This window comes from Misgurnus anguillicaudatus, chromosome 4 (genome assembly GCF_027580225.2).
Source record: "Misgurnus anguillicaudatus chromosome 4, ASM2758022v2, whole genome shotgun sequence".
Taxonomy (NCBI): domain Eukaryota; kingdom Metazoa; phylum Chordata; class Actinopteri; order Cypriniformes; family Cobitidae; genus Misgurnus; species Misgurnus anguillicaudatus.
In genome coordinates, this window is record NC_073340.2 from 12,912,090 (window position 1) to 12,935,956 (window position 23,867).

At 37.1% G+C, this 23,867-nt stretch overlaps 1 protein-coding gene and 1 long non-coding RNA gene across 5 annotated transcripts in view; one reads left to right on the plus strand and one right to left on the minus strand.

Moving 5' to 3' along the window:
* pcdh15b (protocadherin-related 15b) overlaps positions 1 to 5,433 on the plus strand; it is a 297,173-nt gene extending 291,740 nt beyond the window's left edge. For 2 of the 3 annotated variants that reach the window (XM_055175304.2, XM_073866716.1), the window contains 2 exons: positions 1,355 to 2,726; positions 4,215 to 4,345. In XM_055175304.2, coding sequence (XP_055031279.2) covers positions 1,355 to 2,710 — 1,356 coding nt within the window. In that variant the 3' untranslated portion in view covers positions 2,711 to 2,726; positions 4,215 to 4,345. Of the gene's footprint in view, positions 1 to 1,354; positions 2,727 to 4,214 lie in introns of all 3 variants that reach the window. The other variant, XM_073866717.1, reaches the window with a different exon arrangement.
* Positions 5,434 to 19,653: 14,220 nt separating this feature from the next.
* Positions 19,654 to 23,837, minus strand: LOC141363699 (uncharacterized). Of its 2 annotated transcripts, none has more exons than XR_012369217.1 (5): positions 23,559 to 23,837; positions 22,861 to 22,909; positions 22,653 to 22,775; positions 22,445 to 22,540; positions 19,654 to 20,418 (listed from the first exon to the last, which is right to left on the minus strand). It is a non-coding gene; the product is annotated as an uncharacterized lncRNA (long non-coding RNA). The 2 variants fall into 2 exon arrangements; XR_012369216.1 differs by having other exon boundaries at positions 19,655 to 20,418; positions 22,642 to 22,775; positions 23,559 to 23,835.
* Positions 23,838 to 23,867: the final 30 nt, after the last annotated feature.

The window sequence follows — 23,867 nt, forward strand, 5'->3', positions numbered from 1 at the left end:
CGGTAATGATGTTGTGGTGAAAAATGAATCCTGTCAAATTATGACTCTCCATTCCCCAATCCACACTACACGTGCTGCAGATGCGAATGCTCTGCTCGCGCGTGAAACTGATTTATTATTTTTAAAATGTAATGCTGAATTCATTAAATTTGACTTGCATAAAAGCAATAAAGCGTTAGTTGCCAGGCTGCTGAGAGTTGTCTCTGTTATCCCGATATTCTTAACCTGGACCTTTGCTTATTCTCTTACTTGCGGCATCTACATAGCCTAGCTAACACCAGACCAGTCTCATAGAGAATGAGACGTGGTCTGGGAACCACATGCTCATTTTCTCGTATTTGAGGCATGGTTTACGAATGCCCAGAGCCGTTTATTGGGCGCTGCAAATGTCTATCAAATACGTTTATATGTAGCTCATAGCCAATCGTTTCAATTATACCAGATGACGTATGTAGAGCGACATAAATTCAAGCGTCAACAACTTTTATAGGGTACGTGTGCACACAGCTGAAAGCTATGCAACTAAACCGGTAGCTGTATATTGATATTGAAAAGCAACACAACTTGGCATTGTGACAACCACAAAACAGGCAAAATTACAATATGATTTTAATAAATACCACTTACCATTTATAAGTTAAATGGACTTCGTCGACGACGATGCCTAGCAGGTTGGTCCTATAAAACTCCGTGGCTATCATGCCTTGCCATATCCAAACATCCTTCTTGGAAATGAAATAGTTTAATGGCAAAAGTTGCTATTTTTATTAAATTAACTTGCGTTCAAAACTACTTAGAACACTATGTAAGGCTGCATCGAAAAGTAACTTCGCTTATGCTGCCGTGTTGGATAAACAGAACTGCTTCGGTGAATCGCATAGACGTCGTCATCGTCTTGCTGCCCCCTCCCCGTTCTGTGATTTCAGGGGAAAAAATAGGTCCATGGTTTCCATGCTAGACTTGCAGCGTGAATAAATTTGCATGCAAGGCAGCATGGGGAAACCCAGGCTAGCATCTACAGGGGAAGTCTCAAAAATTGAGCGTGGCAACCACTGGTCTAGATGGTGACCCTCGTTGCCTTGGGAGTTGTAATTTTCACACTGGTAGCATCCATGTAATGATACGACATCCATCCAGTAACCATTGGCTGTGACTTAAATATTCAGCAGGAAACAGGATCAGGGTTGAAATTGTTTAACATGGCATTATGAGTAACAATGTAGCTTAAAATACATTACAAAGTACACAAAGTCATGTGAAATGCCCTCTAGTGGATGTATTGTGTAGTGATATGAACTGAGTTGATCAGAATGTTCAGTATGATAAGAAGCCTGGACTGATATCACCGTAACAGGTTGCCAGGAAAGGCAGAGGATTGGCTCCACCTGCAGGTGGGGCTGCACCACGCAGGCCACCTAAATTAGCTTTTGGCGACCAGCCTCAAAAGTTTGAACAACATCCAGCAGAGGGCATCAAACACTCTCACAGCTCACAGGCTGAAAGTAAGATCAAAGCACCCATAAAACAACTCTTTGAAAGAAAGTCTGGTTCACCACATCACTTTCCGTGGAAGAACAACCGAATATTTCCAGAGGAGAACGGTGGAGGTATCGACGTCCCCAAACCAACAACAAGACAACGATCAAACAGTGCAGACAGTGGCATGGTCATTGACGGCAGCTATTTCCAGACTAACGAAGCGATGCCTTCTGCAAAGTCTAGACTTGGCAAAGTTTTAAGTCAGATGAATATCTTAAAAACATTGCAGAATAACTCTATGAGTAGCACTAGCAGGACCAGAGACAGTAACGAGAGCATCTCGGTCGTCTCACAGAGTATCCCTAGTGATGGTTGGAGAAGTGAGCGTGACAGAGGTGAAGACGTTATTCGACAGTCCTACACAGGAAGTGTCGTGTCATTTACACCTCACCATTCATACAGACTTCAAGAAGGAACACAAATGAGCACTTTACACTCAGACGATGAGCGGGAGCAAAGTCCTGTTGACTCCGATAAAGAGAACCAATCTAACACGGAGACGGATGAGACTGAGTCAAAGACTGAATCAGGGACAGACCAGGGAAGTGAGACAGAGATGGAAAGAGATACAGAGTCTGAGACAGAGGATGGGTCTGCATCAGATCAGGAGACAGAGATGAGTTCAGAGAGCGAAGGGAGTAGCAGCACACAGGACAGAGGAACAGTGTCTGTCAGATCCTCTCAGTCCGAAAACAGCAACACAAGCTCTGAAAACTTCGACCCTACAACTGGCAGTGGTTCCCAGAGATTACCGGCCTACAGCAACTGGTCATCTTCAAAACCTTTGTCTACATCCACACACATTAGAAACAAGTCCAAAGCATCAGGAGATACCACCCTAAAAGAGAATGATAAGGATGAGGACATAAAAGAACAGGACGAAAGTTTCTCTAAGGGCCGAAGTGAAGATCCACAGTCGTCTAGATCTAACATCAGTGATGCTTCAGAGGAAAAACAAGAATCTGTCTTCCACAACTCAGGCAGCTTCTCTGTTGCCATCAGTGTAGGAAGAGCTTCAGAGATCGACAAACTTCCTCCTATAGCTGAGAATGAAGAAGGAGAAATGACATCTGACACAAGTGATGGTCTTGATGATGGTTCGAGCTCTGCAAATAGAAGCAGGGACTTGAGAGATGATGAGGAGGAGGATGAGGAAGCCGATCCTGAATGACATTCTGATATGTTCAGTAAGATTGGGCTCTGTCTTCATTTCCTGTGTGGATGTTTGATTGGACTTTTGTTTGCCTTTTTCTATCTGGGGTTCGTCTCACTGGGCACTTCTGTGATTTCACTTTAATAACCGGCATGCTGCCTCTTCTCTACCTTTACCTTTTACACCAACCTACAAAAGTTAAGATCAGCAATTAATACTCAGGAGAAAAGTAGCTTTTGGTACAATGTTAAAAAAATCTTAACCCTATAATCCTAAAGCCACCTTTCCACTGTACACGACAAACGACGACTGATAATAAAGTCATTCATTGCCTATGGAGTGTCGCTGTGAGATGACAAACATCTGCGGATGTGTCATTTTCGTATACGTTTTGAGCGTTGGATCTGTTTTTTCACTTGTGTGACTACAACGCAAGCGATACGCCAGCCTGATCTCACGAGAATTCTTACATATTTTACGAGTTGGCTAATTCGTATGAATTCATACGAAGTTAATCGTGCAAAAACGTACAACTCTAATAAAAAAGCAGCAACGAAACCCAACCCCTAATCGTACAAAAACCTAAGAATGTGGTATTATGAATTAATACAAATTAGCCAACTCGTAAAACATTTGTACGAATTTAGCGTTAGATACGCCGACCGGAAGTGATGTATTTCGGTGTATTTCAATCAAAAACTGTGTGTAAGGTGAAAATTATTAATCTTTTTTGGTTAAATTCACCAGTAACACTTAAATCTTTTAAAAACGATTTATTGCTGATAAGTAAAAAAGTACTACTTTAATATTTACACTTTATTATTTTTAGTATTATATCAAAAATATTGGCGGTCTTTGTCATATATGCATAGCTGTTTATTGTTTCATTCACTTCTATATGTTTATTGATTCTACTATAGTAAATATTCGTAGATGAAAGGCTCTTGCGCTGGAGTGAGCTTCTCTCCCATGTTGGCATGATTTACGATAAAATAGAAATTTCATGACAACTGCCACTAGGGGGCGAACTCTGACAGTCGTGTCCGAATGTTGTGTACAGTGGAAAGGCGGCTTAAGGCATTGGTCAATGAGCACATTACATCTAATGAGCTCATAAAAGGACATTAAGAGTGTTTATTTTTCCTTCTCTTGCATTTGATCTCATGCAGTGGCGGTCTGATCTTCTGGTGAGGCTGATGTATAAAAGTTCAAATCATCTTATTTTTTCTTACTTTCTACACCTGTCGCCTTAAGCACAGCAGAGTTTTACACACTGAGGTGAGCTCATTTAGTTTGAAGTGCACTGAATAATAATGGAGAAAAGCTTATTTCCATTATTATATGCATTTGAATTAAGCACTAAAGTACAACAAGATGTAATTTTATTGCCTTAGTTGTTGTACTTGTTTAAAGCTAGAAAGCTCAGCCTCTCTCGTCTGCTCTGGCACCACTCATGATGTGTGCTGTGTCAAAATCTCCAGTATTATTCTATTGTCATCACAGACTTGTGTTTCTTTTTCAGTATGGAAGGAAAAAGAGGATCAAGCTTGTTGTAGACCGTGACTACGAGACCAGCTCGACTGGGGAAGAAAGTGTCCCGGAGTCACACAGGAACCGTTTGTCGAACATCAACAGCCACAGCAACATCAACGGCAGCGTTTACTTGGCGCAGAACGGCTCTGTCATCCGGACCCGACGGGTGCCACACACGAACAACATCAAACCGATCTCTCCCGTACGAATGGGAAAGCACTTTAAGAAACTGGACAAACTTGCCGTTACGCACGAGGAGCGACTTCCTTTAACCAGCCCAGTAATCCCCGCTGGCTCCTCTGTGGTGGGTGCACAGAACCTCACGACCAGACCCTCCAGTGGGTCCCTGGCCTCTAGCACCACAGGCCCAGAGAGTATAGCGTCAAGATCAAATGTGCCGAAAGAAGGGAGTGAAAGAACACAAAATGTGGATGAACAAGAGTCCACCGTGGACAATCAGGAGACCAGAGATCCTTCAGGGTCGCACAGTGACCGCACTCAATCGGATGAGGAGGAACTGTGGATGGGACCCTGGAATAACCTGCACATACCAATGACAAAACTGTGACGTCTGTCAGACAGATGACTTGGGAAGGAACAAGCTGAAATATTAAATTGCACTTTCATACAGTATTACGTCATTGCTTTTGTGGCCCTGAGCAATGAGCTTTCTCACTGATTATTACATTCATAAGTACACTAGCGTTTATACATTTAGGGTCACATATTTAGTCAACTGACCCTAAATTTTTGTACCTTGAAAATCAAAGAAGTTTGTGTCCTATTCATTTTGTCCATCAATATTTTTGTTTAAGTTGCTTAATGCTTTCATAAATATTTATCGTTGTTTTTTATAAAAATTGGTTGTCTGCTGAAGTGTATTTTTGGTAAACACCTATGATCAGTCTGAGGTGTGTTTGTTAACCACACATTTGTTTAATAACACAGTTATGGTTGAACTTGCACCTGACAGTGCTGTATTTTTGTGTTTTTATAACATATTAAATGAAAACATCTGGTACAAACATTTGCCAAACTAAAGTAAGATACTTTTGTTGTCCTTGTTTTTTTTTTTTATTAGTTTTGTTAACTTTCATTGGCAGACATAAGTGAAAAGCAATGCAGAATCATTATCCAAAAATAATATTATTTTTCAGTTTCTACAAGGCAGTTAAACGGGCTCCTCAAATAAACATTCCTGCTAAAAACCACTGTTCTTCCTTATTGTCATCAGTGTATTGAAAAAATACACTGGATTTACTTTATGCACATGTGTATGATAATACTTACATTTTACCAAAAGTCCCTTTTGTGAAGTCTCAACCATGTTTGCAACGCCTCCAGGCAGTTGTTTTGGTCATGCACGACTGAAGTCCTATCTACTTAAATGGGGAAGACAGATATCTTAAAATGAACATGATAAAACCAAATTTAAGCAACATATCGTAATTAAACCAGACATTAACTACCAATATTTTTGTTTGGACTAAAAACACTTATCCAGGTTGCTTCAGCTACCACACATACACAGCTGACATGTATTTTTTCACTTCATGAAAGTTGCATTGATAGCTTATCATTTTGTATTGTGATAATTTTATAAAATCAATAAGGTACTCGAAGCTATACTGCATCATGAATAAGTCACAGCTGAAGGGTTGCATTGAATACAGCACATCCTTGGGTAAGTATTGCTTATGTATAAACACATCAATATATACGTGCATACGCATATTAAACAATGCATTGTCTCTACATGTTCACTTATATTCTTATTACACCTCATACATTCAAATAAAATAATCATGAAGTTTCTACCTTTGCCACTAGTGGCACCCAATAGACTTTCAAAGGTAATAATAATGACATTTCCCCCGTTTTATGTTGTTTGACATTGTCTGTACTTAAACAATGAAGTTTAACTTTAGTTCATTTAATTTTTAAGTGTACAAAATTCATTAAACTAAAACATTTAAGTAAACTGAACTTAAAATGATCAGTACATGTTGTGAGGAATACCCATAATCCTTTGTGCCTGAATATTTTGATTATTCAAGCTTTATCACTGAATAAGAACTTTAACTACTTAAATATTTGTGAATAAAAGGTCAAAATGTCAAATGAGGTTAAAGCTATTATATTTATAATGTTATTTTGTTGTAAATTATAATTTTGTGAAGTCACCGTTCAGGTGGTCAGTGTTTACTTACATGAACCATGTTCAGCACATTTTTTTGTTTTTGTCTACACAGTACTGAGAATTCATGTCAAAAAAGTTTTGTATGTGTTTCTGTGGAAAATTAACATTGAATTTTAATTATGCTGGGCAAAGATTAATCGTGATTAATCGCATACAAAATAAAAATGATTTTTGGCATAATATATGAGTATGTGCTTTGTGTAATTATTATGTATAAATAAATACACACACATTCATGTATGTATTTAAGAAACATTTACATGTTTATATATATTTATTTATATTTGTATATATTCTATATTAAAAATATATTTAAAAAAATTATATATCAGTAAAACAATTCTGAAATGAATATATGAATGTGTGTGTGGTTAAAGATGCACAATAATTAGACACAGTACACGCACATATATTATGCAAAAAAAAATCACTTTTATTTTGTATGCGATTAATTGCGATTAATCTTTGCCCAGCACTAATTTTAATGTTGGTGAGCAAAGGCACCTCACCCTTATTGCTCCCCAGGCACTGGGATAGCTGTCCACTGCTCCAGGTGTGTGTGTGTGTGTGTGTTCACAACTTGCAGTGCGTGTGTTTACTACTCACTGGGATGGGTTAAATGCAAAGGTCACATTTCAAATATGTGTTGCATACTTGACAAGCTTGTCACTTTTAAAGGAACATGCCCAGATTTTGGGAATTTAGCTTATTCACCGTATCCCCCAGAGTTAGATAAGTCCCATACATACCTTTCTCATCTCCGTGCGTGCTGTAACTCGGTCTGACGCCGCCTCCGCTAGCTTAGCTTAGCACAAAGACAGAAGTGAATAGCTCCAGCTAGCATACTGCTCCCAATAAGTGACCAAATAACGCAAACATTTTCCTATTTATGTGTTGTGTTGTGTTGTGTTATGTTAGTAAAGTCAATATTTTTTTATTTTATTGAATGTATAGGGGTATTGCATGTATATCTGAAATGAATTACACCAGAATAAAACACAAATCATTTGAAATTTCAAAATAAAGCTCAGAATACAGTTGCAGTAGCCTATACTGAAAACATGTCTCTAAGGGGACGTTTACACAACATTTTCAATGAAATTTGAAAAGTTATTATGCAGTTTAGCTGTTCGTTTACTCAGGGCCGGATTATCCATAGACGGGATAAGGTGAGTGCGAACTGGGGCACCAGCCAATAGGGTGGCACCTAGGGCTCTAGACTGCGACCAGTTAATGTAACCAGTTTTTAAAACAGTGCGAGCATTTTTTTTACAGGTACTCGTGCATGTTTGACCTCCAAATTTGGAGTTTCTTATTATTATTAGTTCAGGTTGAAAGGTAAGCCCACAAGTGTGCACACTGCAAAAAAAAATTACTTTCTTAGTATTTTTGTCTTGTTTTTAGTATAAATATCTAAAAATTCTTAAATCGCGATGCATTTTCTTGATGAGCAAAATAACCTGAGAAAATATGTCTACTTTTTAGACAAAAAGTATCAAATTTGAGTAAATTTGTGCCTAAAACAAGCAAAAAATTCTGCCAATGGCGTAAGCAAAAAAACTTTTTTATTAAACACTTAATTGGAGAAAAATGCGAGAAAAATTTGCTTACCACATTGGCAGATTTTTTGCCTTGTTTTATTCACAAATTCACCTAAATTGTATATATATTTTTAAGTAATTTGCTCAACATCTTGATTTAAGAATTTTTAGATATTTGTACTGAAAACAAGACAAAAATACCAAGTAAGAGAGTCATGTTTTGCAGTGCAATGGATTTTGGCATGGGCGAGATTTTGCACATGGCACCCTAAAAAAAAAAAACCCAGAAAGGGCGATCGTTTGCATGACACGTCAATGGTTTTATGCCACCATGTACTCAGTTAATCTACCGATGGGTCTCCATGCAGCCCCGCATGACACACTTAACACATCTCACTTAAAACCAAGAGAAGGCGTGGGGTCATTAGACATTGCAGAGATGAGAGATAGAGAGCAGCAGAGTTAATTTTAGCTACTAGTCAGACAATTGTGCATAATAACGTTCAAAAAAATGCATTAAGGTGATTTGTTGCAAGGGTGTGCGTTATCATATTAAAGGTGCAGTGTGTAATTTTTAGAAGGATCTCTTGACAGAAATGCAAAATAATATACAAAACTATATTATTAGGGGTGTATAAAGACCTTTTTATAATGAACGGTTATGTGTTTTTTGCATTAGAATGAGATGTTTTATCTACATACACAGAGGGTCCCCTTACATGGAGGCCACCATTTTGTGCAGCCGTGTTTCTACAGAAGCCCTTAACAGACAAACTTTTTTACTAAGTTGTCTCCAACGATGACATGTTTGTCCGGTGGTGGCTACTGTAGCTTCTCTATGTGTTTCAAAAGCAAGAGGTAAGCAGTGGACTGAGCCATTGGTTGCAATTCACAACCTCACCAATAGATGACGCAAAAATGTACACACTGCACCTTTAAGGCTCGTTTATATTAAAGGGGACATATCATGGAAATCTGACTTTTTTCATGTTTAAATGCTATGATTGCGTCCCCAGTGCTTCTATCAACCTAGAAAATGTGAAATAGATCAACCCAGTAACTTAGTTTTGGTAAACCATTCTTTCCAAGCATGTGAAAAAATAGATCATTGAAATTTGGCTCCCCCTGTGATGTCAGAAAAGGATCATGCCCCTTAATCTGCAATATCCAACCACAGCACTGCCATTTAGTGCAGAGATCTTCTCATTTGCATTTTAAAGGACCCACCCAAAACGGCACATTCTTTAAGCAAAGTCTGATAGACTAAAAGACAAACTCAACCATTGTTTATCTGTTCGGTGAACTGGGTAGAATGGTGTGCTAAAAAGAACAGGGGATTTCATGGGGTTTATATCCCGAAACATCAAAATCTAGGATGCTCAAAGGTCACGAGAGAAGGAGACAAAAACAATTTCCTCACACTTGAAAGGCTTCTTTGAAATTGCCTCTGCTACCAGCTGTCACCTTAACCAACAATCCTCTCTTCAATTTCCTGTCAAATGAGTTTCATCAGATCAAACGGTGCCCTCTAAACAACCAATGAAATATCTTCTGCCTGTGGATAAAATATTATGTAATCTAACAAACGACTGGCATCGAGTAATTTATTCAAACGGTTAATTTCATTTACATAAAATCCTCATAAAACAAAAGCCATGTGAATGCTTTGTCCGTGAAAAAGATGGAAAATGACGTCATGATTTGGTTGAAAGCTTCCTCACATATCTCAAAGCACTTGATGTTCTTATCTTGTACACTAGGTGGCATAAGTGTCCTTTTGTTGAGAATTACACGACTGTTTTATGAGCTCTTGTAGCCAAAGGCTTGGCCATTAGATGGCACAAGACTCTTAAATCTCTGCTATTAAAGCCTTTGAAATGAAATGAGCTTTGTTGTTAGCTGGCTAAATGTTAATTGTCGACAGGTATAAATCATTTTCTCTTTGATTCAGGCAGGTAACGAAAGACACTTTAATCCTAAACATGTTTGAACATGGCACGAGCTGACACATTTACATAACACGATATGCCTGAAAACACCGAAGAATGACCTCTGTGGAAGATCTGTTGTCTTTTTGTCTGGCATTATACGGCCCTTAGGGGACACACGAACGTCTGAATCATGCTATTAAAAATGCCAAGAGCAAGAAAATACAAGAATAGGATGGGTTTGGCAAAGTAATTACACATGAAGCGATTATCCGTGGCTGATGAGGGCACCCTAATAATGTTTGAAGGTCTTTGATCTTCAGATCGTCATCCCAGCGCTGCATTATTTCAAACAAACATCCGAAAAGTAAATAAAGTCAATAATTACAAGCTGGCGTATATGTTATTATGGGCACCTACCTACGCTTCGTGGATATTTCAAATTCTATAATTAACCGTCAGATGAGAGCGTTTCAAAGTATCAAACTGCACGTCCTGGAGCCAATGTAAAGTGTCAGGGTGTGTAAGTGTCTCTTTAAAATCACACACACAAACACACAGACAGTTTTTACCTTCAGTCTGCTGGTTGATGTTCAACATCTTCCAAGCCGCCAGTTTAGGCCTCTGTGGTTTGTGGTCATGTTAAACGCTCTGAATATGGCGGCGAATGCATCTGCAACTCAAATATCAAGCGCTCAGTGTCAAGATGAAGACTGTTTTCATTGCATTAATTACACGTGGATGGTGTAGTCTAAAAGGTCGCTTTTCATACGAGCGACACCCGTTTGCTGGCCCGAAATCCTGGGACTTGCAGACATAGCCACTATTTTTGTGAACTGTATATATATTTGGAGCCGTTTTTTGGCTAGTTTTTGGTTTCCTAAACTATATGCTGAGTGTCCCTCTTCCTGTGTAATTTATGTCCATACAGAAAAAGTTAGTATTTGAAAGATGTTTGCGATCGTCCCGAAGAAGAAGAAAAAAAGAAGAACGGCACACGCTGCTTGACTTGCAAACGCATGCCGCATAAACTCAGGGAGAAAAAAGAAATTGATGGCATCCCACCCAAGCATTTTATTATTTCTGAAAGGCAGGGTATATAGAAAAATATAAGTTTGGCAGTCTGGCTCTTGTAATGAAGGGGTTTATCAGGCACGGCTCCAGGGCAGACATTTGAAGATATGGTCTGGCCATCGTGCCACTATAACCAGTAATATAGCATGTCACAAGAGTACTGTAGAAAACTATAGTATGGTCCTTCTTTTGCCATCATGCGTGTAGTTTATACCTGTGGCCTTTAAATCTTGTCTGAAAGGAGCAAACACACTTTTGCTGGAATGTTTATACTTGCAACTATATTTACAAATACCTTTATTTTTTAATATATATTTTTTATTGTTTTGTATTTTTTCACTTTTCATTGTCATTTCTTTTTACGCTTTATTATTTTCTTCTATGCGGTTTATTTCCCCAATATTGTGTTATGTTTTTGTGTAATTTAAATAGTTTTCATGTTTAATTGTTTGTTTGCCTTTACAGTTCAATACACCTAACCCTGACTCATATATATACTTTCTTTTTAAATGGAATTAAGGTTTAGCTGGTTACCATAAACAGTTTGTCCTGGCTGGTTAACTGGATTATTTTACACAAACCACCTTTCTCTATTTACAGTCATTCAAAAGTAGTTCCTTCCAAATTTATTTTATTTTATTTTATTTTTTGTAGTACAAAATGTGTTTTGAAGGTTTGACAGTAATGTTCCTGGAGACTTTGTAATGGGTGAAACGGATGAGACAAAGCGTATTAAAATTAAATCCTCCTCTCACTCTCATGTTGTTACAAACCTGTATAAATTTCTTTGTTCTGATGAACACAAAGAAAGATATTTTGAGCAATGTTTGTAACCAAACCAATCATGAGCCCCATTCACTTTCATTGTAGGAGAAAATAGTACTATGGTAGTGAATGGGGGCTCATGAATTGTTTGGTTACAAACATTTCTCAAAATATCTTACAGATATTGAGGCATTTCAGCAGATGACATAAAGCACATGAATAGAAAATAATAATAATACGTACTTTTATTAAAATCAACTAATAAATTATGCTTTTCAATATGCAATATATCACTTAAGCTTAATTACTTAGTGCAAAGTACATTGTGAAATTTTTTTTTAATGTTACTTTAATTTATAAAAACAAGTTGAAATTGTTTAACTTAATTTTTTAAGTTATGTCAATTTATTGCCGTTCAAAACTTAAAATAGTGACTTGATTTGCAAAACCAAATTGTTTTATAAATGACTGAGTTATTTTTAACCCATAACAGGTAAATTTTGGACATAACACATGCTGGATTAAAAACAGGTGTCATAGCCGCCAACTCCCGCAACACAAATAAGCAACTCCAGCTTGAAAAACAAGCCCAATATTATAATAGTATTTAGTTTCAGCATTATAATTTATTATTTATTATCAATAAATGAGCCTGCAACATATTCAACTAAAACCTCTCCTTTATTAGAAAAGGATATTATTAAAGAAAGTTATTTAGCAAAATCTTCTAACTATCCATATACTGTATCTCTGATCACCTGCGAGGTTGTGATAGAAATAGAGAGATGGAAAAAGAGGGATAAACAAGGAGGAAAAAACATTAATGGGAGCTGTAACATTTTTATCTTAATACAATAAATTTGAACCATATGTATCTACTTTTAGTATTAGTATAAGACTACTTGTTGTATACATTACATATGCATTCATACATCACAAAACATTGCAAAAACCTTACAAAACAAGTCCATACATTACACTGTCCATCATCTCCTCAGCTGTCTCCTCTTGTCTATCATAACAGGCCAATGTTAGTTTAAATTACAATTTTGCGGAGTTCGCTCGGATTTTGTGGGATGTTTTTACGAATTACGCCAAAGCACTTATATTAGCCGTGACAGTGTCAATCAATGCATTGGATATTGAGAAAACGGCAACCATAAATCTAAAGAAAACAGATTTTCCTAAGCACCCTTTTTTTTAATAAACCCCCCATAAAAATGCAACCGTGATTTTTTTACGCGACTTGCCAAAATAAGAAGCCCAAAGTCGCGTATTATAAGCGGACTTGGCAACTCTGGTAGGTGCCGCCGATTTCTCTTCCGAGGGGTGCAAATTCAAAAAATGTGTTTGTTGCGTCATGTGAACCATGTGCATCATGCTTCATGTCAAAATGACGCAGCCGTCATGTGTGGCTCGTCATTTCAAAATATGCGCGTCATGTAATCTTATGTGTCATGTCAAAATACGCGTCTGCTGCACATGCGAAAGAGACACTCACATGAGCATTTCTTTTATCATAATCTCCTTTGAAGCATCTGCAGCAGGCGCGTATTTTGACATGACACATAAGTTTTCATGATGCGCAGAACACATATTTTGAAATGACGAGCCACACACGGCGGGCTAAACACATTTTGTGACGAGTTTCGCATCGTGCGCCTTCGAAAAAGAAGTCACTGGCAACCACTGGTTAAAAATGACCCAATGTTGGGCTGTTGTTATGCAACCATTGGTTATAATAAGCCAGCAGTTGGGTTTAAACAACCCAGCACTGGATCACTTTTAACCCAGCGATGTGTTCTGTCCAATATTCACCCAACATGGCTTAAAAATAACCCAGCTATTTTTAGAGTGTCCATGCTGCATTTTTTATGTTGGAAAAATTAGGTATTTATGTGGAAAAATGTTTATTTCTCAACAGTTATCAGTCTGATGTCTGACCTGACATCAGTTCAGTCATCTGTGAGTCATTATCATCAATATTAAATATAATGTTTTACATACTAAACATATTAATAAGCTTAACTAATGCCACAATAAGTCAATATTTCCTGTGCCGTTATTTACTTGTGGTAGGTATATGTAGACAGGCAGTATATAAATAATTAGTGCAAAATTAACTACTTACTGTATAATACCCGAGAATTGATCACCCTGTCTGAGTTTACTGACTTTAACTTCATAAACAGTAGATGTAATGCCTCTAGTGGCACTAATGCCTGTCTCACTACGTAGATGTGTTTCAGCTCTCTGTTATTTACAGTCTTGTCGTATCGTACAAAAGCTGCGAATGTAATTTGTTGAGTGAAGGTTCCTCCCTCCAGCCTTCAGGTCCTGTTAGTTCTCAGCACTGAGTCGGTGCGACGCGGCGATGCCTGGCCAGCGGCCCCAAGAATTCATCAGTCCGGCCTCTACTTAAAGAGAAATAAGATGATAGGGGTTCGAAGCTCTGCGGTACAAGCGCCTGCTGGACTGAGGTTAAACGCAGATTTTTAAATGAGAATTTGACTATCAGCTCTCATAAAAGCCTCAGCGAGGGCCGAGTGCGCGACAGAAACCGCGGCGTCTATTTCACTGCTTGCGCTCCGAGACCAAACAGAAGTGCTGTGTGTTCGCCAGGCCTCTGTGGCTGCCCGTTCGCCTCGCTGTTTTTTCTTGCTCACCAGAACAGGATTTAGTTGTATGTCACCAACTAGTTATTCCCCCGTATTTACCACAGACACCCAGCGTATATGAAGCACATCAGCATTAACCCTACATTCCCTAAACGTTTCATATGATTCCTGTGGTTTGCATTATTGCACAATTCATAGTAATTTAACAATGTAGTGAGTATTTAATAAGCAGATGCTTCTATCGCTGTAAGCCACTTAGGGTGGATTTAAAGTGAAGCTATAGTAAGCCTATAGAGTCATTTTATCATCACACATGACTCCTGTATGACAGTGACTACGATGGTCTACAGTTTGTTGTTATATGGAGTCAAAGACAACGTTTGGTCTGATGGTGGAGTGGTCAGCGTCTGCCAGCAGCTTTCTCTCTGTGTGTGTGTGCTATGTAGCACCAGTTAAACACCGAGTGCTCAGAGCTGCGGTCGACTCTCCATCCCGGCTCCCGCTGCAGTTAAACCTTTATTCTCTGTTTATCGTGGCAATGCGGAGTCTGGCGCCAATGATGCCTCTTAAAATGACATGGGTTAAGTGACACTACATCCCCATTATTGAGCCTCTCCGTTTTGAGAGACTGACTTGATCGTACCATCAAAGCACAGAGATTTGTCGAGAGATTACTTAGCATTTAAAAGTCACATGTCCATGGGGTCTGTGCTGTGATGTGTAATCCTTGCGGCGTATCAGAGTGTTTGGAAAGCTTCGTGTTTGTTATGGGTTCTTCTACTCAGATGTAAAAGCTCTCATAGGTATTTCATGATCTGGCGTTTACTGTGGCTCAGAACTTGGATAGAGATGCTAACCGCATAATGTATGAATGTCACTAAAGTCTTAGATAGTGTATGTTCAATAACATGTGATGCTTTTTCTTTTATAGGGCACCTGTGTGAACTTGAAATGACTTTTTAATTTGACTCAAGTATCAAAATACTTTTATGTTCATTGGCAGCATCTATACGGTTTCCAGTGGCGGCTCGTGACTTTTTCGTGTCATTTTATGTATTGTTTTTCCTTCTAATTTTCTATTATTAAATCATTGTCGCTTGGCGTTTGGGTTCCCAGCAGGCATTTCAACGTTTGATCACTGTTGAATCAACGTCAAGGACAAGGTTGAATCAACGTTGAATTACTTTTTGATTTTGCAATTTAAATCAATGTTAAACAAAAAACTGACATTATTTCAACCAAATTTCCAATTTCGTAGATTTTTAAGCCTTTATTAACATTTTGCAACCGTTTAGCATTAACTGTTGTATCAACGTTGTTTTTAACGTTGAAACAAGAACTGACATTATTTTAACCATATGTCAACGTTGATTTTTAAGCCTTCATTAACCTTTTGCAACCGTTTAGCATTAACTGTTGTATCAATGTTGTTTTTAACGTTGAAACAAGATCTGACATTATTTCAACCATATTTCAACTTTGAAGATCGGTAATATGCCTGCTGGGTAAGGATGTAATTTTATGTTTTGATTTCTGCATGTTTTTCTTCTGATTTTTAAACTATTTTCGCTTGGGGGTTTGGGTTCCCGGCAGGCATTTCAACGTGTATTCACTGCTGAATCAACGTCAAGGACAAGGTTGAATCAACGTTGAATTACTTTTTGATTTTGCAATTTAAATCAATGTTGAACAAAAAACTGACATTATTTCAACCAAATTTCCAATTTCATTGATTTTTAAGCCTTTATTAACATTTTGCAACCGTTTAGCATTAACTGTTGTATCAACGTTGTTTTTAACGTTGAAACAAGATCTGGCATTATTTCAACCATATTTCAACTTTGAAGGTCGGTAATATGCCTGCTGGGTTAGGATGTAATTTTATGTTTTGATTTCTGCATGTTTTTCTTCTGATTTTTAAACTATTTTCGCTTGGGGGTTTGGGTTCCCGGCAGGCATTTCAACATTGATTCACTGTTGAATCAACGTCAAGGACAAGGTTGAATCAACTTTGAATTACCTTTTGATTTTGCAAATTAAATCAACGTTGAACAAAAAACTGACATTATTTCAACCAAATTTCAACGTTGATTTTTAAACCTTTTATTAACCTTTTGCAACCGTTTAGCATTAACTGTTGTATCGACATTGTTTCAACATTGAAACAAGAACTGACATTATTTCAACCATATTTTAACATTGAAGGCCGGTAATATGCCTGCTGGGGTAAGATGTAATTTTATGTATTGATTTCTGCATGTTTTTCTTCTGATTTTTTAACTATTTTTGCTTGGGGTTTGGGTTCCCCGCAGGCATTTCAACGTTGATTCACCGTTGAATCAACGTCAAGGACAAGGTTGAATCAACGCTGAATTACCTTTTGATTTTGCACATTAAATCAACGTTGAACAAAAAACTGACATTATTTCAACCAAATTTCAACGTTGACTTTAAGCCTTTTATTAACCTTTTGCAACCGTTTAGCATTAACTGTTGTATCGACATTGTTTCAACATTGAAACAAGAACTGACATTATTTCAACCATATTTCAACGTTGAAGGCCGGTAATATGCCTGCTGGGGTAGGATGTAATTTTATGTATTGATTTCTGCATGTTTTTCTTCCGATTTTTAAACTATTTTTGCTTGGGGTTTGAGTTCCCGGCAGGCATTTCAACGTTGATTCACCGCTGAATCAACGTCAAGGACAAGGTTGAATCAACGCTGAATTACCTTTTGATTTTGCAAATTAAATCAACGTTGAACAAACAACTGACATTGTTTCAACCAAATTTCAACGTTGACTTTAAGCCTTTAACCTTTTGCAACCGTTTAGCATTAACTGTTGTATCGACATTGTTTCAACATTGAAACAAGAACTGACATTATTTCAACCATATTTCAACGTTGAAGGTCGGTAATATGCCTGCTGGGTTAGGATGTAATTTTATTTATTGATTTCTGCATGTTTTTCTTCTGATTTTTAAACTATTTTCGCTTGGGGGTTTGGGTTCCCGGCAGGCATTTCAACGTTGATTCACCGTTGTATCAACGTCAAGGACAAGGTTGAATCAACGCTGAATTACCTTTTGATTTTGCAAATTAAATCAACGTTGAACAAACAACTGACATTATTTCAACCAAATTTCAATGTTGATTTTTAATCCTTTTATTAACCTTTTGCAACCGTTTAGCATTGACTGTTGTATCAACATCGTTTTTAACGTTGACACAAGAACTGACATTATTTCAACCATATTTCAACGTTAAAGGTCGGTAATATGCCTGCTGGGTTAGGATGTAATTTTGATTTTTACATGTTTTTCTTTCGATTTTTGTTTTTGGAACTATTTTCGCTTGGGGTTAAATAAATAAAATATATTGTGACTAAACCACAAGTTGCCTTAAGATTTTGTTGATTATTTACCAAAACATCGTCATGTACACACATGACGATGTTTTGGTAAATAACCATCATGTCAAAATAAGTGCCTGCTACAGATGCTTTGTACGGGTTTAAAATGAAAGAGCCGTTTGCGTTTGCCAGATACTTGATTAATCTGTAATTAGAGTTTGGTGTTATGTGTCTTGCGAAACGTGAGCATCTCTTTTATCATGAACTTTTAGACGCGTATGCAGCAAGCACGTATGCACATAGGTTCCCATGACGCACCAAACACATAGTTCTTGCCTCCTGGGTAGAGGAGGCACCGGCCACCACTGACGGTTTCTGGTCTATACAAACTGAACAGGACTTAACTGACCTACAGTCAGCAGGAACAGGCGCAGGATTTCAATCCATCAGTAAAGTGATGGGGAAACAATAGAGGGCTGCACTGTCAGTTACCGACTCTGCTTTGATCTCTCTTTAATGTTAATGAGGCCACACCCACTCTACTCAGCACACATTAAAGCATTCAAAACTTTATTTCCATCCATCTGTGATCATTTAACATCAGCTGTGTGTGTTAGCACTGAATATTGTGTTGTGACTTACAGCACCGGGGCAAAATTATTAGTAATTATTAGATGACATCATCATAATGGCAACAATATACGCCTGATATGTAAGATCTGCATTTTTACTGGATAAACATTGGTAACAGACAGGGAAGCTATTAAAGTTCTGTTTTTAGCAGCCCAACTGGACCGGATACGCGTTTAAGGGCTACCTGCCTGTCTGAGTATTTTGTTTGTCCTTGTTGACAAATAGAAAATATTTCTTTTAACTCTGTTTGATGGTAAGTGGTGAGAAAATTAAACATATCACCTTTGAGGAAACCTCAAGACGGACCGGGTTTAGATTAATCCAGAACTAGGCCTTAGTTATATTAGGACATTTAAAGCTCCCATGACACACACTGTTTCTGCTCATCTCAGGTTAATCTTGAGTACCTATAGAGTAGTATTAAATCCTTCATATCTCCAATGAGTCTTTAGTTTTATCAGATTTATAAAAGACAGAACAGCATTTGTTTCCAGAAAAGCACAAAATTCCGGAGGCGTCCAGCAGGAGGAGTGAGTCACGAGCAAGCAACACACACAAAACATTATCCCACTATAATTTATAATTCATTACATGTTCGTGAAGTTTACATTATATGCACTTACGCGCTGATTGCCAAGAAAACACAAACATTTGATGCGTAACGGGTACCCATGCTCGAAAGAAACTTTCTAAAACTTTTCGGAAAGAGGAGGCGTGAGTTTATATGTACACTGTAAAATGTAATAAGTTGAGTTTACTTAAAAAAGTGAGGAAACTGATTGCCTCATAATTTTAAGTAAGTTAGTGTATTGCTTTTAAAGGCGGAGTCCATGATGTTTGAAAGCCAAATGTTGATATTTGAAATCACCTAAACAAACACGCCCCTGCCCCAATAGAATCTGGACCTTCTGTTGATAGACCCGCCCCACACATACGCAACCCGGCATTTGATTTGATTTGATTGGCTATAAGTGTGTTTTGGTAGTCGGCCCGTCTCCTTTTCCAACGCGTTTTTCAAACATCGTGGACTCCGCCTTTAAGTTGGCAAAACTTTATATTATTTGTAGCCTGAACTTATTCATCAAGTAAGGTAGAGTATTGATTTTAAGTTGTCAAAACTTAACAGTACAAGTAGACTAAACTTATTAATCAAGTAAAGTTAAGTACTCTTTACTTAAAATCATTAGTTGAGATAACTTCTTTTTATTGTTCACTTTACTTGTAAATATAAGGAAACTGATTGCCTTATATTTGTAAGTAAGTTGAACTAACAAAAATGAGTAAAGCCAAAAAGCAACAAAATGAGGTTAAAACGTTTATTTTAAACATGTTAACAGTGTACAAAGTAAAACATTTTTGTCACACGCACGCGCGCACACACACACACACACACACACAAGAAAGGGGTTTGTGTTCAGTCACCCATCAATCTGGATACCCAAAATGCAACAATAGACCTAAGACAGTCTTGTTTCTGTTATTACAAACACAATGAACACACCTTGACAAACAAATTCAAAACTATTTTTGTTAGTGACTGCAGTTTTGGTTTTGTATCCAGGTTGTCATGTGACTGATAAAAAATCACAAATTGCATCAACAGACCTACAGTAACAATCTTGTTTCTGCCATCAGAAACACGCAAAATACAGCTTAACTAAAACATCAAAGTTTTGCAGCAATTAAAGTTGAGATTTTCTGGAACTTGTATCCAGGTTGACGAAAAATAAAAACCCCAAAATGCAACAGATCTACAGTAACACAGACTTGTTTCACACAAAACACACTACTTCACATTAGTATGTTTTGTAGTGATGGCAGTTTTGACTTTAGTGATTTGTGCCCCAGGGAAAGAAAAACCCTGTGAATCAACTCAAAATAAACTGTGAAGAGGTACTCCATATTTAAAACAACGATCAGTCCAAAAACTAAACACATGGCATGTGATACTTTCTCAAGTCCATCCATGGCTGTGACACCCTACCAAATAATTGCTGTAAACCATGTGGAGAAATGCCTGTCCTCCGGCACCAGACTGAGAATTCCTATTGATAGTTGAGGTGGGTCACCATCACAGTCCTAATAAGATAGAAACGCAATATTAATATTCATTCTCATAATACAAATGCAAAGTGGATGTGTCATTTAAAAATGTAAACTGTTCAAGGTGATGTTACTAGTTTTTGAAGTGACACTTAAATTTGTAACAGTGCTTCGGTTGGAATTGCCAATAATAATTGGGACCTTTCAGCAGAAGCTTCTTTCCTGGTGGTGCAAAAACATCCTTGGAACATATTTAATTAATAATATCTTGTTAGAAAACTCTTCTATAAGTAAGGTATATTGCATAGGCAGCAGGTTGTTTTTCCAGAAATAATCCCCAACAGTGTGATCAGGACCCTGTGTCAAGCAGAGGGTCCTGTATCAAACTGAAGGGGCTTATCTCATGATAACAACCTGCTGTCTGTGCATTATCCCACTTATTATGTGGCTATTTTACTCATAAGGTAAGCAACATTAAATATATATTTGAACTATTTTATTAGCTTATTTTTAACAAATACAGGAAAACCTGTTTATTTTCAGTTTTAAGACAAGACGTTCAAATGTCACAAACACACTATTTGGTTTAATAATTTGTAACTATAACATCATATGTTATTAAAAGACATTTGATTTAATTTTGTGTATTATTAAACTGTACCTGTCAAATTTATTTTCAGCATACGGGTTACAGCGTGTTTAAGCGGTTCTAATCTGTTTTGAATACATCTGAATGTAGTCGAAAGTGGACAGCTCAAAACGGTTTGCACACTGTTAAAGGAATAGTCTACTCATTTTCAATATTAAAATATGTTATTACCTTAACTAAGAATGGTTGATACATCCCTCTATCATCTGTGTGCGTGCACGTAAGTGCTGGAGCGCGCTGCGACGCTTCGATAGCATTTAGCTTAGCCCCATTCATTCAGTGGTACCATTTAGAGATAAAGTTAGAAGTGACCAAACACATCAACATTTTTCCTATTTAAGACGAGTAGTTATACGAGCAAGTTTGGTGGTACAAAACAAAACGCAGCGCTTCTCCAAGCGGACTCAAAAGAGCAACTACATTGTATGGCGCAATAGCACTTTTGGGAGTACTTCGACTCGGCGCAGTAACACCCTCCCTCTCCCATTATAAGAGTGAGAAGGGGAGCGGACTTTTCAGGCTAGTCGAAGAACTCCCAAAAGTGCTATTAGGCCATAAAATATAGTTCCTCTTTTAAATCCGCTTAGAAAAGCGCTACGTTTTATTTTGTACCACCAAACTTGCTCGTATAACTACTCGTCTTAAATAGGAAAAACGTTGATGTGTTTGGTCACTTCTAACTTTATCTCCAAATGGCACCATCGAATGAATGGGGCCAAGCCAAACGCCATCGAAGCGTCGCAGCGCGCTCCAGCGCCCACGTGCACGCACACAGATGACAGAGGGATGCATCAACAGCTCCCAGTCAAGGCAATAACACACCTCAATATTGAAAATGAGTAGACTATTCCTTTAACACCTGTATTAAGCTTTGTTCACTCATAATGCGATAAACCAAAACCCATAGTGTCATGTTGATGTATTTCGCTACTGTCAGGTATACATCTCAGACTGATCTTTGAATATTTGATGTTTTGATTTCTTTATAATTTTTAAATTGGTTATGTAATTGGCATAAAACCTTTACCTGGCAAATAAATTATGTTTTAATTTATTCACAGCATTTATCAGAAGTTATTGATTCTCTTAATTGACTGAATAACTCAATGGCGGGGAAAGAGTTCAAAACTACAATACAAATTTCTCGCTAGAAATGCAACCAAAAGTGAAAATATTACTTTATTTACACTAAATGTGTGCTTAGTTGCTTTCTTGCCCACCATTTTATTTTATCGAACTCAACCAGGCTCGACCAATCCTGAGCATGCTCACGCATAGAATTGTGGGACAAAAGGATGTGCCTTGGTGTCTTTAATTATCTTCTATTTACACATTATTTCTTTAATAATGCTAATTAAATGCTAACACAAAAATTAGGACATCTCATATTGATTAAAGGAGAAGAATACTAACCATGTTTGTTTTCAGGAAGTCTGTAGTGTCTTCCGCAAGAAGGATAGCAAGACCACAGAGAACTACCGTCCACCGAGCAGTGACATCAGTGATGTTCTGACAAATAATACATAAAACATTGAGATCAACAGTGAGAACAGATTACTTAAAAGTTAGCAAATGGACTTAAACTATTTAAAACAAACAAACAAAAATACTTATTAGATACTCAAGAGAGCTTTTAAACTTTTCTTTCATTCAAAATCTTCAAAAACAATGTTTAGCAAGGGATGAGAACAATTCTTGCTTGAGGTTTTTGCTTGCGACTTGGTTGTACTCCACAGTAACGTTACTATATGAAAGAAGGATAACAAAAGAACAACATATCAAGATTTAAAAAGTTTTGACATGCCCTAAATAAAATGTGTGTTAATTACCTGACTTTCCATGAAGGGTATGCGCTCTCTTCAAAGAAACAAGCTCCTGCTAAATAATAATAATATACAATTAACATAGTATATTGATTGATAGATACTAAAAAGCAATTGTAAAAACAACATTTTACGCATTCACTCTATAAACTTAAAACTTTTTATACAGCACATCTCTTATTTAACATAACTTGGCATTTTAAGGTATGAAGTTATTAATGTTTTTTCTCCAGAGGTGGGTGGAAACATGCTTACTGCATTACATTGACTTGAGTAACAAATTTGAAAGCACCTACTTTAAATGTGCTATTTTACCTTTTATAAGCAGTTCTAAGCATTTTCATGTAGTTTATTATTATAAACCACACCAACACGAATTATAAACTCACTACTTAAGCAGTTTTTCCATTGCATACTTTTACTCAAGCAGTTATTACTATAAGGCTTAACTTTAACTAACTTTTTATATAATTACATTTTTACTCAATCTACCTCTGCATATTAGTTACTTATGTCTGTTGAACGAAAATGTTTATCTTTAAACATACATGATTAGCAGTTGTTGGATTGCTAATTGTGATCAAATAGCATGCATCAGTTTTATTATTACCGACAAAATATTACTGTTTACAAACTGTGATTGTAATATTGCGATAAAAACGTAGCAATTAAAAAATAAAAATAATATATAAGCACAAACTTACCTCCTCATGCTCTTATCCGACCATGTGCTGTTGTCGTCTTCTTCAGTTAACCACTCAGTTAAGCCACCACTTACTCCTTGGGAGCATTACTGCCACCTACTGTGCAGTCATCCTTTTTGAAAATACTTGAAATTTTAAGTTGAACTAAATTAATCTGTTAAGTTTAATCAAGTTGACTTGAGTTTGCATAGAAAAAAGTTGGGATTACTTAGTTAAACTAAGTAAGGTTAACAAACTTAATTAAATAAGTTAAGTTTACTTAATCTTTTTAGTAAGCTCAGCTATTACATTTGTGAAAGAACACAGTCA